This window comes from Zingiber officinale, chromosome 10A, assembly GCF_018446385.1.
Source record: "Zingiber officinale cultivar Zhangliang chromosome 10A, Zo_v1.1, whole genome shotgun sequence".
NCBI lineage: Eukaryota > Viridiplantae > Streptophyta > Magnoliopsida > Zingiberales > Zingiberaceae > Zingiber > Zingiber officinale.
In genome coordinates this window covers 59,122,983-59,138,389 of record NC_056004.1, presented here as the reverse complement: position 1 = coordinate 59,138,389, position 15,407 = coordinate 59,122,983, and the positions used below count along the sequence as shown (strand labels likewise).

At 35.5% G+C, this 15,407-nt stretch overlaps 1 protein-coding gene across 1 annotated transcript in view; it reads left to right on the top strand.

Moving 5' to 3' along the window:
• Window positions 1-14,971, top strand: part of LOC122026158 (exocyst complex component EXO70A1-like) — a 30,208-nt gene extending 15,237 nt beyond the window's left edge. The window contains exons 5-12 of the mRNA XM_042584798.1: window positions 12,403-12,541; window positions 12,623-12,835; window positions 13,211-13,416; window positions 13,567-13,767; window positions 13,850-13,949; window positions 14,203-14,306; window positions 14,374-14,520; window positions 14,663-14,971. Coding sequence (XP_042440732.1) covers window positions 12,403-12,541; window positions 12,623-12,835; window positions 13,211-13,416; window positions 13,567-13,767; window positions 13,850-13,949; window positions 14,203-14,306; window positions 14,374-14,520; window positions 14,663-14,780 — 1,228 coding nt within the window. The 3' untranslated portion in view covers window positions 14,781-14,971. The remainder of the gene's footprint in view (window positions 1-12,402; window positions 12,542-12,622; window positions 12,836-13,210; window positions 13,417-13,566; window positions 13,768-13,849; window positions 13,950-14,202; window positions 14,307-14,373; window positions 14,521-14,662) is intronic.
• Window positions 14,972-15,407: the final 436 nt, after the last annotated feature.

The window sequence follows — 15,407 nt, the reverse complement described above, 5'->3', positions numbered from 1 at the left end:
GCTTTATTTTCTGTTGATGCTTTTTTCTTGAGATCTGCTGTCCAGTCTTCAGGATCCACTAGATTCCCGGCGTTGTCCACTGGAATTTTGTAAGGTCTCGTAATGCTCATCCACTGGTCGAAGTCTATTTTGAGGTAGACCTCCATGCGCTTCTTCCAGTAAGGGAAGTCGTCCCCGTTGAAGAGTGGAGGTCGCACTGTGCTGAATCCTTCTTGTTGGGACATTCTGTGCACAGGTAAATAACCAAAAAAAATATCCCAAGACTTGGTCTTGGATTAGTAGTGCGGGAAGAGAAAAATAGAAAAAAATCTAGATTCGTGTTGCACTAATTTAAATTGATTAGAGAAATATTAAGTTAACGAAACACCAGTTTTAAAATTAATTATTGAAAAAAAATAATTCACCCCCTGTCTGATTGGTGGTTGCACCAAATCAGAGCGGTACCTGCTCTGATACCACTTGTAGGACCGTTAGATTCGATAGAGGGGGGGGGTGAATATCGATTCGAAAAAACAAGAGTTTAAACGCAGCGGAAAAGTAAAATAGACACAATGGTTTTACTTCGTTCGGAGCCTGTGACGACTCCTACTCGAAGGCCCGTGGTCCTTGACCACTTTCGTTGGGCAATCACTAGCAATTCGAAATGATGATTACAAAAGAACCGTACAGGGAATGCTAATGAAAACTAAAAACAAATACCGACAAAAAGGAAAAGAACGGAGCGTAGTGTCGGAGCTTTGTTGGCGTCGCACTGAATGTCGAGCAGCAAGACCAGCAGCAGAAGAGTTCTCAGCTTGATTGATTTCTGAAGCTTCTGCCTGGGGCTTCTTTTATATGCTGTTCCGGGCGCCTGGAGTGTGACAAACTGCTCAAACCAAGATGCTCCACGTGGCGACGACTTGGCTGGATAAAATTAGCCAGGCGCCGGATCCTCCGGCGCCGGACTACCTTGTTCGAAAACTCCTTTTCCTGCAAAACAAAGTTAGTCCGAGGCAAATGTATATCCCGTAAAACAGTTATCACAGTTAAAGTTCAACAGATAAATAAAAAGAGTATGACTTAGATTCCGTCTCTCCGAGACCGGAATCTAGTCACGATCTCGACTTAGACATCCGAAATGGATCTAAGCCGGATCGACGCCTAATGTCCCCTTCCCGGGAACGCGTCCTCACAGTCACTCCCTTCCAGTGACTTACCTTGCTTACCTACCAGACGTCCGGTCAGCCCGTCGACCCGTCTGGACTTCTCGCCAAGCGTCCGGTCAGCCCGTCGACCCACTTGGGCTTCTCGCCAGCTATCCGGTCAGCCCGTCGACCTAGCTGGACTTCTCGCCAAGCGTCCGGTCAGCCCGTCAACCCGCTTGGACTTCTCACCAGCTATCCGGTCAGCCCGTCGACCTAGATGGACTTTTCCTGCACACTTGATCAAAGTGTCAGACAACAACACAACTAACTTAACCTATTTGTCATTCATCAAAACCTGGGTTAGACAGTTAGGGCGTGTTTGGTTCGGGGTTATCGCTGATAACCTTAGTTGGTTATCAAAGATAATCTTGTTTGGTTTAAGTAATTAGTGATTCCTGGTGATGCAACATTCCCGCCACATCAGCAAGTAGGGAATAGAACCAGGAATCACAAAACCTTGAAAATCTTAGGTTTTCTGAGATTCCGGGGTTATCAATATTTTTTCTCAAAATTACCCTTCGAATTACATGGGGCTTTCCTCAAGGCCAGCGCCCTTACCACAGATTATTCGCGCGGCACCGAACTCCCCCGCAGCGTGCCCTAGCTTCCCCCCGCGGCGCCGAACTCCTTCCCGAGTCTTCATCGCGTGGCCTCCCTCACCCCCTTCACCTTGCGCCGACGGACTCTCCTCCTCAACGGAACTCCTTCCTTCCCTCTCCCTCTCGTGAGATCCCACACCCTCGCCGACCTCTTCTCCTCCGTTGACGGAGCTTGTCCAGTGGATGTTCTTCCTTTTGAATCGTCGACCGTGGCCCTTCTCCACCGATCTCGCTTCTTCGCCGGCGCAAAGCCACCATAGCCAACTGCTAGGGACCAACATCTATTGCTGTGGGTCGTCACCGGAGCAGTGGCGACGCCGTTTTTCCCCTCCAAGCCCGAACCCTAACTTCGATTTCTCGTCGCCATCCCTACGGGTTCCAACCGAATTGAAGAAGCCGAAGCCAAAGCCAAGCATATGTCTTTGCTTCTTCATGGAGTTTTCCTGGTTTTCTGCTTCGGATTTAGGAGGTCTTCAAATGGTTTTTGATGTTGCTTTACTTCAATTTAGTGGGATTTTGAACAGGTGTTGAGTTTTTTTTTGTATTAAGTTGATGAACAGTTTGAAGGAGTTGATGATGTGAATAGGTGTTGGGTACATGAGGACCAAGTGGTTCTCCGCTTACCATCGTGCAGCCGTCGTGGAAGAAGCCAAAGCCAAGGACAACTCCGCCGAGGAAGCGACGACGGCGGCAATAGAGGTGGTGGGCTCGCCGTGGACGACGGTGCCAGCGAGGCCAAAGTCGGGGGATAAGTTTCTCACCGAACTTGCTTTGGCCTTGCAAAAAATAAATACTTATTTTTTTTTAATATATTTTTGGATTTTATTTTGAGTGAAATAATAACGTGAGAGTTAATATTTTTCCTTATTATCTTAGATTTTATATAAATGCTTAATATTAAGAAAATGAAAGATTTTGAACGAAATTTAATCGATCTAAATGTATAAGGTTGATAATATATGCAACTACTATTTATTAAGCTCTAAAAAAAAGCTCTTCTTTTTTAATAATATTTTCAACAACTATTTAAACCAGGGGTAATATAGTAAATGTCAAGTTAGATTATACCATTACCTAGTTGAACCAAACAAGGTTAAGATTATGTTTTGTTCTCCCATAACCTTGGTTATGTGATTACCTGGTAATCACATAACCAAGGTTATACATGATAACTTGAACCAAACGCACCCTTAGTGCTACCCGCACCAACAGAAACAACCTATATTTTCTTATGCAAGAACACTATAAACAACTTAAATTGTTACCAACACTTGTAGCTCGATGTAGTTTCGGTTCTTGCCTAGAAGATTGCTTGAGTGTAGATTCGGCATAGTAAGGTTGTAGCACAACAGTTGTAAGGAGATGGTGTAAGAGAATCGAGTTGGAGTTTGTAGAAGAATTGATGTTTAGTGTTTTGGCCGAATGCTCCTTTTATACTGCATTGGGGGTGTCTCAGTTCATCCGGGGCGCCTCCATGAACGTTGATATGATTCGAGAACTTCAGTGTTTATCCTCTTGAGGTGCCTCTAGTGGCTAAACTTGAGGCGCTATAGCAACCAAGGTGCTTCTAGTGTTGAAGTTTCATCCTCGAATTTTATCTATTCTGGGTGCCTCCAATCATCCAAGCTGCCCTCAACATTTCACTCAGGGTGCCCTCCTTCACCTAAGGCGCATAGAGTACTGTTCATCCGAGCTTGTTTTTTTGTTTCAAGTTCTTGCAAAACATGTTAGTCCAGTTAACCAAAATTATCTGCAAAACAGAGTTAGCACAAATGCATATTTTGAATTAGATTATGTCTTACCAAGATCAGGATTTAGTCTTGACCTCAACTTAGATTTCCAAGTTGGATCTAAGTTGGACCAGCACTTACAGCCCCACTGGGACTCGTCCTCACTAGATCTCTTTCCTCCAGTTGCTTATCTTACTTACCATTTGCAGAATGATTTCACTTTATGTTTGGTCTCCCATCAAGTCTTCTTGCCAGATGTTTCATTTAGACTTTAGTTAGTTGTTAGGTTCTTGCCAGATAGATCTGCGCTTCGTGTCAGTTCTCTGATCCTCTTGACCTAACTAGACTTCAGGTTGGTGTCTGGTCCTCTAAACTCGTCAAGTTCTTCAATTTGCACACTTGGTAAATATATTAGATCACAACAAGAACCTTTGACAACATCAAAACCTAGGTTCGATTCTGGTGCTCCCTACACTAACACTTCGGAGTAGCCACTCATTTAATTCTAGCATGCTAACTTCTTCAAGTATATCAAGTACTTCTTCAAATATAAATATTTATCTAATAACGAACTAAGTGTTGATGGAAATAATCAGTAAGAAAAGGAAAAATACACCCCCGGACTCATAAATTAAAGTGGGTATGACCACAAAGTCCATAACAAAGTCGTTGGGTATGACCACATTGCCTTGAAAAGATATTGATGTATTTGGTAAAGAGTATGTTTGGTTTACTTATGGTATTGGTATGTATGAGTTGGGCTTTATGGATCAGAGTCCATAATAAAGTTGACATAGAGGTGAACGACGAAAGATGGTCTCACACATTGAGGGACTAGAAAATTTATAGTGAGGTAGACTCTAGATGAGTATCAAGAAATTGAACACCTAGAGGAGGTTAGACATTTGGGCACGTGAATGGTATGTGTAGACTTGAAGTATGGAGAGTCTTTGGGCATGTGAAAACCTAAAGGCATAAAGTCTTGAGGGAAACATCATTGTGGATGATGTGGCGGTCGAAGAGCTGAACGAGTGAGTTGTATGAGGTTATATGTGAAGTATAATTTAGGTTCACACTTTCAGGCAACATTACTAGGAGATGATGCGGGTAAAACTAGGTAGGGGCTATCTAGTTAGCTTGTAGAGAGTCATCAATAAAGGAACAACAAGTTCATTATTGTAGTTTGTGAAGACTAAATGATTTATACCACTTATAGACATGTCGTAGAAGAGTTGGACTAAACTCCTCAAACTAATCTCTCAAAAATTGCTTTAGTTCATAGAGAGACTTCTTTAGCTTACACACGAGGTTAATCTCCCCTCAAGTAATAGATGTTTGTGGTTACTCTATCTAAACTTCCTTTGAAAGAGAACCATGAAGGAAAACATTTTTTTATTGTAACTTGATAAAGGGGCTAGTGAAAGACAACAACAAGTGAGAGGATGAGAGACTAAAGTATCTTAGCCATTGGAGAGAGCATATCAAAGTGCTCAACACCATAAATCCAGGTGTAGCCTTTATCCATTAATTGAACTTTAAGATGATTAACATTGTCATCTAGGAAACTCTTAACTAAGAAAACTCATTCTTAGTCCATTACAAACTTTCCTAAAGGAAGAGAAATTAGTTTTGAATTGTCATTAGTGGAGAGCATTCATCTCATGGATCATGGCCTTGCTTCTACCCTAGATGTGAAAGTTGTTGGTGTAATGATGCACCCAACTGGTTTGGGGAGATTATTGGTGTGATAATACTCAAAAGTCGTTGGGTATGACCACATCGCCTTGAAAAGATTTTGATGTATTTGGTAAAGAGTATGTTTGGTTTACTTATGGTATTGGTATGTATGAGTTGGGCTTTATGGATCAGAGCCCATAATAAAGTTGACATAGAGGTGAACGACGAAAGATGGTCTCACACATTGAGGGACTAGAAAATTTATAGTGAGGTAGACTCTAGGATGAGTATCAAGAAATTGAACACCTAGAGGAGGTTAGACATTTGGGCACGTGAATGGTATGTGTAGACTTGAAGTATGGAGAGTCTTTGGGCATGTGAAAACCTAAAGGCATAAAGTCTTGAGGGAAACATCATTGTGGATGATGTGGCGGTCGAAGAGCTGAACGAGTGAGTTGTATGAGGTTATGTGTGAAGTATAATTTAGGTTCACACTTTCAGGCAACATTACTAGGAGATGATGCGAGTAAAACTAGGTAGGGGCTATCTAGTTAGCTTGTAGAGAGTCATCAATAAAGGAACAACAAGTTCATTATTGTAGTTTGTGATTAAGTTCGATACTAGAGCTTTAGGTAGGCTTACAAGAGGCATGCCATGTGAACTCAAGATCTTCGAGCATATTGAATCAACTGAAAGTGATCCCAATTGAGTGGAGTATCTCAATTGACTGGAGTAGTGAGTTGATTGTTGAATAGACTGCAAATTCAATTTTTGAAAACATGTTTTTGTTGGACTTGAGTTGAATATAATGGATATCTAGTGGACTAAAAGCTAGCAAATCCAATTGAACTTTTAACCTTTGGCTCACAATGACTAGGTTGAAGATTTGAATCAACTGAATTGAATTTCAGCAAACTGAAGTTATTTGAAAATTAGTCGTTGGCTAGTCATTAGAGGCCAAGCTATACAAATGCTGGGCGTGTTTTCTCTTAGTAGTTGTGCACAAAATTATATGTGAAACTTTTGTGATAAAGTGGCCAAAAAAAATGTTGTCTTAAGGCTTATGGAAGCTTTCTATATATGATTTTAGTAAATCAAATCTCTTTTCTTATTGTTATGCTTTGTATAAAGATTTTTCTTAATGACCTTCAATAATGACTCACCTTATGAATCAGTAGATAGTGGAGTAGGAACATGGCTTTAACTATGTAAAATTCTCTTTCTTAGGAATATAGAATATAAAATATAGGCTCCTACATGTTATATATTTACATATATACCCTCTTAGCATATAATATTGATTCACTTACCTAAGCGAAAGAGTTCTCCCACATTCATAGAGATCAAGGACATTATTAGGTCAGAACATAACTGAGGTTGGTTCAAAGAATTCATTTTGAAACATTCTATTTTATTATGCTGTGAGAGCATCAAGATCATGGGAAAGCCACCTTTACCATGCACATTATCATCTCCCTATTTCTCTCATTCACATAAACCCGCCATTAGATTGATCACTATATCATTCTTGACCATTCGACTCTCATAGGACCATTTCAATCAAAAGGTTTGAAATCTCAAGCTAAACTAAAAATATAATTTTAGTACTGTGCTGAAGTATTGACACATAAATACATAATATGTGATGAATTGGAGGTGAAGGGATCAAGGAGATGAAGAAGAAAAGGAAAACAATAAGAAGAGAAAGTAGCTACATATGTAGTGGTAAGGTTTAAGTATAATTCTATCTCGAAGTTTCGATCCATAGCTAGAATGGTACAATTTTGACTATGTGTTATGTTGACACCCAATACACTTTGGTATGCATCGAAGCATTACTTGATGTAACTTAGGTAAATTTTATTCTTTTAATGTCATTTCACATAATTTATTTACTTAATACTTACGAAGATAAGAATATAGTAACTCATAATACCAATCAAGGTTTAAAATTTCGACCCGTGCCAGATCGAAAGATACGATTTTGGTATCGTGCCGTGCCAATACAGTTTCAGTATTTTTTTATTTATATAGAGTAATTATAAGATAAATATGTTTATGGTATATATAAAAATAAGTTGTATATTAATTTTGTATAAGTTCTCAATTATTGAACAACTTAATATTGTTAGAAAAAATAATTAAAAATAGTTTTATTTAAATAAAATTGATATATTAATAACTCGAATTAAAATGGATCTATCTATAATAATAAGTATATAAATTAATACAAGATATTACTTTATCTATAATAATTATATAAATTAACTATTTATTCATTTAATTAATTATTAATTAAATAATATATGTTTTAAATAGTAAAAAAATCAAGTAAAAAAAATATCAAAATATAAATCTTATTTATTAGATGTTTTAAAATTTTTTTTTAGAATTTTTAAATAATTTTTTTTAAAATTTTAAATGAAATTTAAAATAATACAAAATAATAAAAAAATATATTAGAATATAAATAAAAATTATTATATTTTTAAAATTTTAAAATAAAATTTAAAAACATTAAAAAAACAAAATTTTAGAATATAATTAATAAAATTTATTAAATTTATTTTAATTTTAAATATATTTTTATATATTATATTAGGACAATTTAATTAGGGTTTATAAAAGTCCGTTCGAAATGTCACTCATCCTTAGGAATTATTTAAATTAATTAAATAAAATAATTAATTTTTCCTAAAATCGCGACCCGCGATCTGCCGCGGGGGCGCCCGATTCGCCGGAAGTGTCGTCGGACATGTCTAGCGTCACCACCCGGACGTGTACGGCGGCGCTGGAATGGTCGTCGGATGCTTCTGGCAATGCCTTTGGTGCAGGAGGCATCCCGTGATGCCTTTGGTGCCGAAGGCGTTGCGAGACGCCTTCTGAAGTGTCTCGACATTTCCGGCGTTGCCGAAGGCATCCTGCGACTCCTCTGGCGCCGTCAAGACGGGGATGCCTCCTGTGCCGGTTTTGCCAGCTCGACAGAACGGTAAAAACTGTCCATGTTAGGCAGCACAAAACGATATTCTATACCTTGATACCAATACTCCTCTGGCGCCGTCAAGTTGGGGATGCCTCTGTGCTGGTTTCGCTCGCTCTGCATAACGGTAAAAACTATCCATGCCAGGCAACACAAAACGATATTCTATACCTTGATACCAATACTTAACACATTTTGGCATATGCTTATCCATGCCAAGATAAATTCAAAAGGGATTATTCATTGAATTTCCTTCCACTTTAGTTTTTCTGCAAATCAATTAGTAATTAAATTAAAATAATTTTGTTCTTTTACTTAAATGCATGGCGAGATGACCTTTTAAGTTTTACTCTTATAATATTTATCCATTTATTATCCATTTAAAACTGTAGAAATCACAATCGAATTGGAATTTTAGAGAAATAAGCTACAAAAACTAACAAATATTACTTGAATGCATCTTCCACATCTAGTGTTATGAACACAATATAAAATTTTAAATCATGATCTCAATCTTGAACTAGGCATGGCAACCCATTGTTAACAAGTTTTTCCTTGCATGAACTTTTGCTAAGCTGTACATCTTATTACCTTCCTAAACATCTAAAGGATGCATTCTTTGTGCCTATGATCTTGTTGCACAAGTTTGGAAACAAAACAACATAGACTTTAGTTTTCTTATTAGTTCATATACAAGTCTAGCTACTGTTCTATAAAACCTTAGTCCAACTCACTTTGTATCCTTTTTTTTTTTTTGTAATTTACCTCCAAATTCAATTTTAGGATTAACATTAACATTTCTCTAGTCAGAATACTAATATCAACAACTAAGATTCATAGCTAGTACATGGAAGGAGAAAATAAAAAAATTTGCTTTTCTATAAGCCTATGCTAGATACTAGGCATATTCATGTACTTGTAATACAACTATATTGTCACATCATATTTTATACTAATATAATTAATATTCTCTATTTCCTTGCTTAAAATTCACATATAACTAATCTTGGATATTCTTCGTACAATTATTTGATGTCATTAAAAACCTTCAAACTCTATCTTCCTTATGCTTTTATTTAAATGATAATAGAAAACATTCAATCAAAATTGTTTTTTTATAAATTATGCATCTTTTATTATTAAAAGGGGAGTTTTGGCGCAACGGTAAAGTTGTTGCTTTGTGACCTAAAGGTCATGGATTCAAATATTGGAAACAACCTCTTGTAAAAAATAGAGTAAGGTTGTGTACAATGAATCCTTCTCTGAGACCCCGCATGGCGGGAGCTTCATGCATCAGGTTACCTTTTTCTTATGCATATTTTATTATTAAATAATTCCCTTTTACTCATGAACAACTAGTTCTTGCATAACTTTAGTATGTCGAAGTTTCAATCTTTGACTGGAATGATAATCATTCGATGTATGATGTTAGTAAATTACCAGAACTCAACACAGGTATTAATAATATGGTTTATCAAAATAATACGTTTCGATCATTTTGCTTGACATGGTAAAAGATTAAAATTCATGCTCGGCACAAACTATATCTCGTTCCTTTACTTCATCTTCTTCCTTCGTTAACCTCCAATTTATCAATAACACTATGCATTGGAACGTCGACATAATGTTGAAATAACATCTTTTTGATTAAATACTAAAACTATGGCACAGTTCAAGATACATTTCATCCGTTTTAACCATTTCGCCCAACATGGTACAAGATTTCAAACTTAGAGTATGTCTCAAGAATTGATAGTAAAATGTGATTTCTCTATATATTATTGAATAATTGAATTTATTAAGGTACATCTTGGTTTTGATGGTTAGCTTCACACTTTATATGTTATCCCTATAATTTTATCAAATAAAAAGCATAGGTAACCATAGATTGAAATATCATGTCGAGCTGGTCGAAAAGGGCGAAACATTTCTTTCCGCCACCAACTGACACCAAACCCTGCAGTAGCGCCCAAGGGGCCGCGTGCCTTGTGGCTGTGTGGGAGGGGTCTCACAAGTGGCGTTGGGTTGGGTTGGTGAGCAAGGTTTTTTTAATTAAAACTAAACTTATATTGATTATCTCAATCAACTCCTAGGTATGATAGGGATAATCCAAAGAGATTTAATCAAACCCTAATAAAATTATCTAATTAATTATATATTTTAATTATTTTAATTTTAAAAATAAATAATATATTTTTTAAATTAATTTATCGCCATATTTTTTTTAAAAATATTTTTTTTAATATTTTATTTATAATTATTATATTTATAGTTAAAAAATACTACGAAGGAGTTGCACGACTCCCCAGGTCGTTTAGGGGTCATGTGAGCGGGGGGTTTTAATTAAAATTTAAGTTGAATATCTTATTCAATTTCTTACTATAATAGGAATAATTTAAAAATGCTTAATTAAATCCTAATAAAATTATCTAAATACTATATATTTTATTTATTTTAATTCTTAAAATGAAAAAGTCGTTGGACTAGATGATATTTCGATAGAGGTATGGAAGTGCTTAAGGAAACAAGGTATGAATGACTTACAAAATTTTTTAACATGATATTGAAAACGAAAAAATGTCTAATCAATGGAGGATAAATACTCTAGTTCCCTTATATAAGAACAAGGGAGATGTATAAAATTGTGCAAACTACAAGGGTATTAAACTAATTAGTCATACCATGAAATTTTGGGAAAATGTAATAGAAAAAAAATTAAGAAAAGACCACGGTGATCAATAATCAATTTGAGTTTATGTCTAGAAGGTCGATAATAGAAGCTATATATCTTCTTAGACAATTAATTGAAAAATATCGGGAGCAAAAACAAGATCTACACATGACATTCATTGACTTAGAAAAAGTTTATGATAGAGTCTCAAGAGAAATTATATGGAGAATTTTAGAAAAGAGAGGTGTTAGCGTAACATATATTGAACTAATTAAAGATATGTACGAGGATGTAATGACTAGAATAAAGACTTCAGGCGGAGTAATTGAAACATTTCCAATAAAGATAGGGTTACATCAAGGATCAGTTCTGAGTCCATATCTTTTTACACTAATTATGGACGAACTCACTGAGTATCGTGGTGCATGTTGTTTTGGTAGATGAAACACGTGAAGGAGTAAATGCTAAATTAAAATCTTGGCGGGAAATACTAGAAGGGAAAGGTTTTAGGCTTAATAGAATAAAGATAGAATATATAGAATTTAAGTTTAGCAATATTAGACATAATGATATAATTGTTAACATATGAGATGACTACTTGCCTGGAATTGAGAGCTTTAGATATTTAGGATTATTTTTGCAAAATGATGGAGGGATTGAGAGAGATGTCTTACATAGAATACAAGCAGGATGGTTAAAATGGAGGAGAGCGTTAGGTGTTTAATGTGACCGTAAAGTACCTCTAAAACTTAAAGGAAAATTCTACAAAATCGCAGTTAGACCTGCTATGGTATATGGAGCTGAATGTTGGACTATAACTCGAGCACATGAGCAAAAGATGAGAGTTGCAGAGATGATGATGTTAAGGTGGATGTGTGGACATAGAGAATGGACAGAATAAGAAATGAGAGTATTAGAGAGAAAGTCGGAGTTGCATCTATTGAGGGAAAACTCCGAGAGACACATTTAAGATGATACAGGCATGTATTGACCAATACATGTTCTAGCTAGGCGATGTGAAACTATGACAAACACCCATATCAAACGAGGAAGAGGAAGATCAAAAAAAGACTTGGTTAGCAACAATAAGACAAGATAAAATTTATTTAAGTATAGATGATGATATAGTAGGAGATAGAGCTCAATAGCGTAAAAGGATTCATATAGCCGACTCCATTTAGTGGGATAAGATTTAGTTGTTGTCGTTGTTGTAATTAAAAAATAAATAATAAAACGGGAATTACCTAAAAGGCGCACCCAAGGTTTGGGATTGACCAAAAGGCACCCAAAGTTTGAAAATACCCAAAAGGAGCTTTTTCCCCGTTTTACCCATTTGCCAAATCATACTTTTTCTCCCCTCTTCTCTTTCCTCTTTTCTATGCCCATAACCTCTCTTCTCTTTCCTCACTGAGAATTAATATTCTGACTTTAATTTTCTAACCTAATATAGGAATGGTTTTACAATGAGAATTCATTGACAATATAATAGCTATATATATGAACCAAACACACCTTCATAGATTTTCCTAGTTAACTGGATTTTGATATTCTGTTTAATCAGGGATTCTCGTGGTTCAACTTTAGAATCAAGTCTCCGAAAACTGGGAGTTGAAAAGCTAAATAAAGATGATGTACAGAGAATGCAGTGGGAAGCCTTGGAAAGCAAGATTCAGAATTGGATTCACTTTATGCGAATTGCAGTATGCATTTACATAGAATTTTTCATGATTACATTTTTCAAAAAAAGAATTTTTATATCAGTTTGATTTTGCATGTAACAGGTGAAACTACTATTTGCTGGTGAACGGAAAATTTGTGATCAAATCTTTGAAGACACTAGTCTTAATAAAGATCAATGTTTTGCTGAAGTAACATCAAATAGTGTGGCAGTACTTCTTAGTTTTGGAGATGCTGTGGCCAAAAGTAAACGATCACCAGAGAAGTTGTTTGTGCTTCTTGACATGTATGAAGTACTACATGAACTTCATACAGAGGTAAAGTTAGTATTTTCTTTAAAAATCCTAAAAATTTCATGGGTATCTTTTTGCAAGAGCAATCTGATTCATTGGGTTGCTAATAAATTTTAACTCAATGGTCCCATGTTATTGTCTTTTAATTGTTTGCATTTGTTAATATAGCATAAAGTTTAGTTGAGAATTATTTCTTCTTATGCTTTGCTTTGCACCCATATGCTTTAGTTGAGAATTATAACAAACTGGAAAGTTCTTCCACTGTTGTTTTGTATCTGTCCTCCCATTTGCTTGCAAGCATGAATATAACATTATGTAGGGCACAATGGTTCGTAAAATTTGTATGTTTGATATGAATATTGAAGATGATATTGATTCAATATTTTAGCAATATGTCAGATTGAAACAGTTTTTCAAGGCAAATCTTGTACTGAAATGAGGGAGGCTGCTTTCAGCTTGTCCAAACGCTTGGCTCAAACAGCACAAGAAACCTTTGTGGACTTTGAAGAGGCAGTTGAAAAGGATGCTACAAGGACAACTGTCCTTGATGGAACTGTCCACCCACTCACCAGCTATGTGATTAATTATGTGAAGTTTCTATTCGAGTGAGTCATAAACCATGCACCTATTTGAAAACATCTTATCAAAGTATCTTCATCCAGTTGATTTTATTCATTTTAATCTAGTTACTGATTATCTTATAGATGCGTTTTTTGAAGGTCTACTAATATATATGCTCATTAAATCTGTGCCAGCTACCAGTCAACATTAAATCAACTCTTCCAGGAATATGTAACTGGAGATAACTCGGATTCTCAGTTGGCAGTTGTAACAATGCGTATTATGCAAGCATTACAAAGCAACCTTGATAACAAGTCTAAGCAATACAAAGATCCTTCTCTCACCTACTTATTTTTAATGAACAATATACACTATATGGTGAGGTCTCTAAGCAGGTATGAAGAATATTAATATTAGATATTTAGATTTTGCAATGGAGTCGAAAGACCTATATCTCTTTTTTCTTGATAATTTCAGATCAGAAGCAAAAGATGTATTGGGTGATGATTGGGTGCAAAGACACAGGAGGATTGTGCAACAAAATGCAAACCAATACAAAAGGGTTGCTTGGGCAAAGGTGTGTCAAGTAGTCTGGTCGCAAGCTCTACAATCACACAGTCTTCTTGACATGTTTGTTTTATCTCCTTAGTTCATAAAACTTTCATTAACTTTTAATTTATTTTTTTGCTTCTGAAAATACGTCTTCATATAATTACATGGACATCAACATTGTGATACTCCTAGTTAGTTCTCTTGTAGGTTAAGTGCATATTAGATTTCATTATTTGTTTTTTTTTCCCTTTTTGTGTTATCATATTGTCATTTTGTAGATTTTGCAAACACTTTCTGTTCAAGGAGTGTCTCCATCAGGTAGTGGTTCTTCCTCAGGAAATGATGCAGCCAACAACGTTTCAAAGGCATCAATAAAAGAGAGGTCTGGAAGATTTCCCTCATTCTAAGTAAAAAGCACAAAAATGAACCATTATCCATTTTCTTGTCAGGTTCAAGTCCTTTAATTCTCAGTTTGAGGAGCTTCATCAAAGACAGTCTCAATGGACAGTGCCTGATCAGGAGTTGCGTGAGTATCTGAGACTTGCAATTGCTGAAGTTCTATTACCAGCTTACAGATCTTACATCAAACGATTTGGGTATGTTCCATTCTACCCACATGCCCCCCTTTTTACCTTTCTTCTGAAATTGTTACTTTTTATGTCGATTACATATTTACATTTCTTTCATTTTATACATTGTGGCGTGGTGTATAGTTAGTTTTGTGGTCTGGGATTGCAGGCCAATGGTTGAGACTGGTAAGAACCCTTGCAAGTACATTAGATACACTCCAGAAGATCTCGAGCGCATGCTAAGTGAGTTCTTTGAGGGGAAGATGTTGGGCGAGCCAAAGCGTTGAAAGAGTAGTAGCACTTGCAGAACTACAATCTAACGGGCTTGCAGCAAAGTTTCCTCATTGTTTCATACTCACAGGAAAATGATTAATTATTATTATTTTCATTTTTTTAATGTCATATATAACAATAAGTTGAGTAACATTTTTTTAGGAAAATTATTGACGCTGGATAAAATAATAATTATCTTGCGAGATATCGAGAAGATAGAATAAAATTGAGGAGAAGAGAAGAGAAATTCTTTATTTGTCAAAAAAAAAAAAAAATGTCATAATAGAGAATGATTTTTTAAATAACTGAATATGTGTTTATATAAACTTTGGACGGTAAGGATCAAAGAAAGAAATAAAATCTTAATATATAAATTTTAATTTCTATTTTATAAAGAAATGAAAAAAAATCTATTAGAAAAGAAAAATACATAACAGACTTCAATTCCTATTTTATAAAGAAATAAAAAAAATCCTATTAAAAAAAGAAAAATATATAATAAAAAGAAATTATTAAAATAAGTGTTTACATAGACAAATTTTAACTCACAAATGATGGATATACTAAAAATATCTTAAATATGATAAAAATAAAAATTATTAAAAATAGTAAAAAAATATCTTCGGAGACTTTGAAAAAGG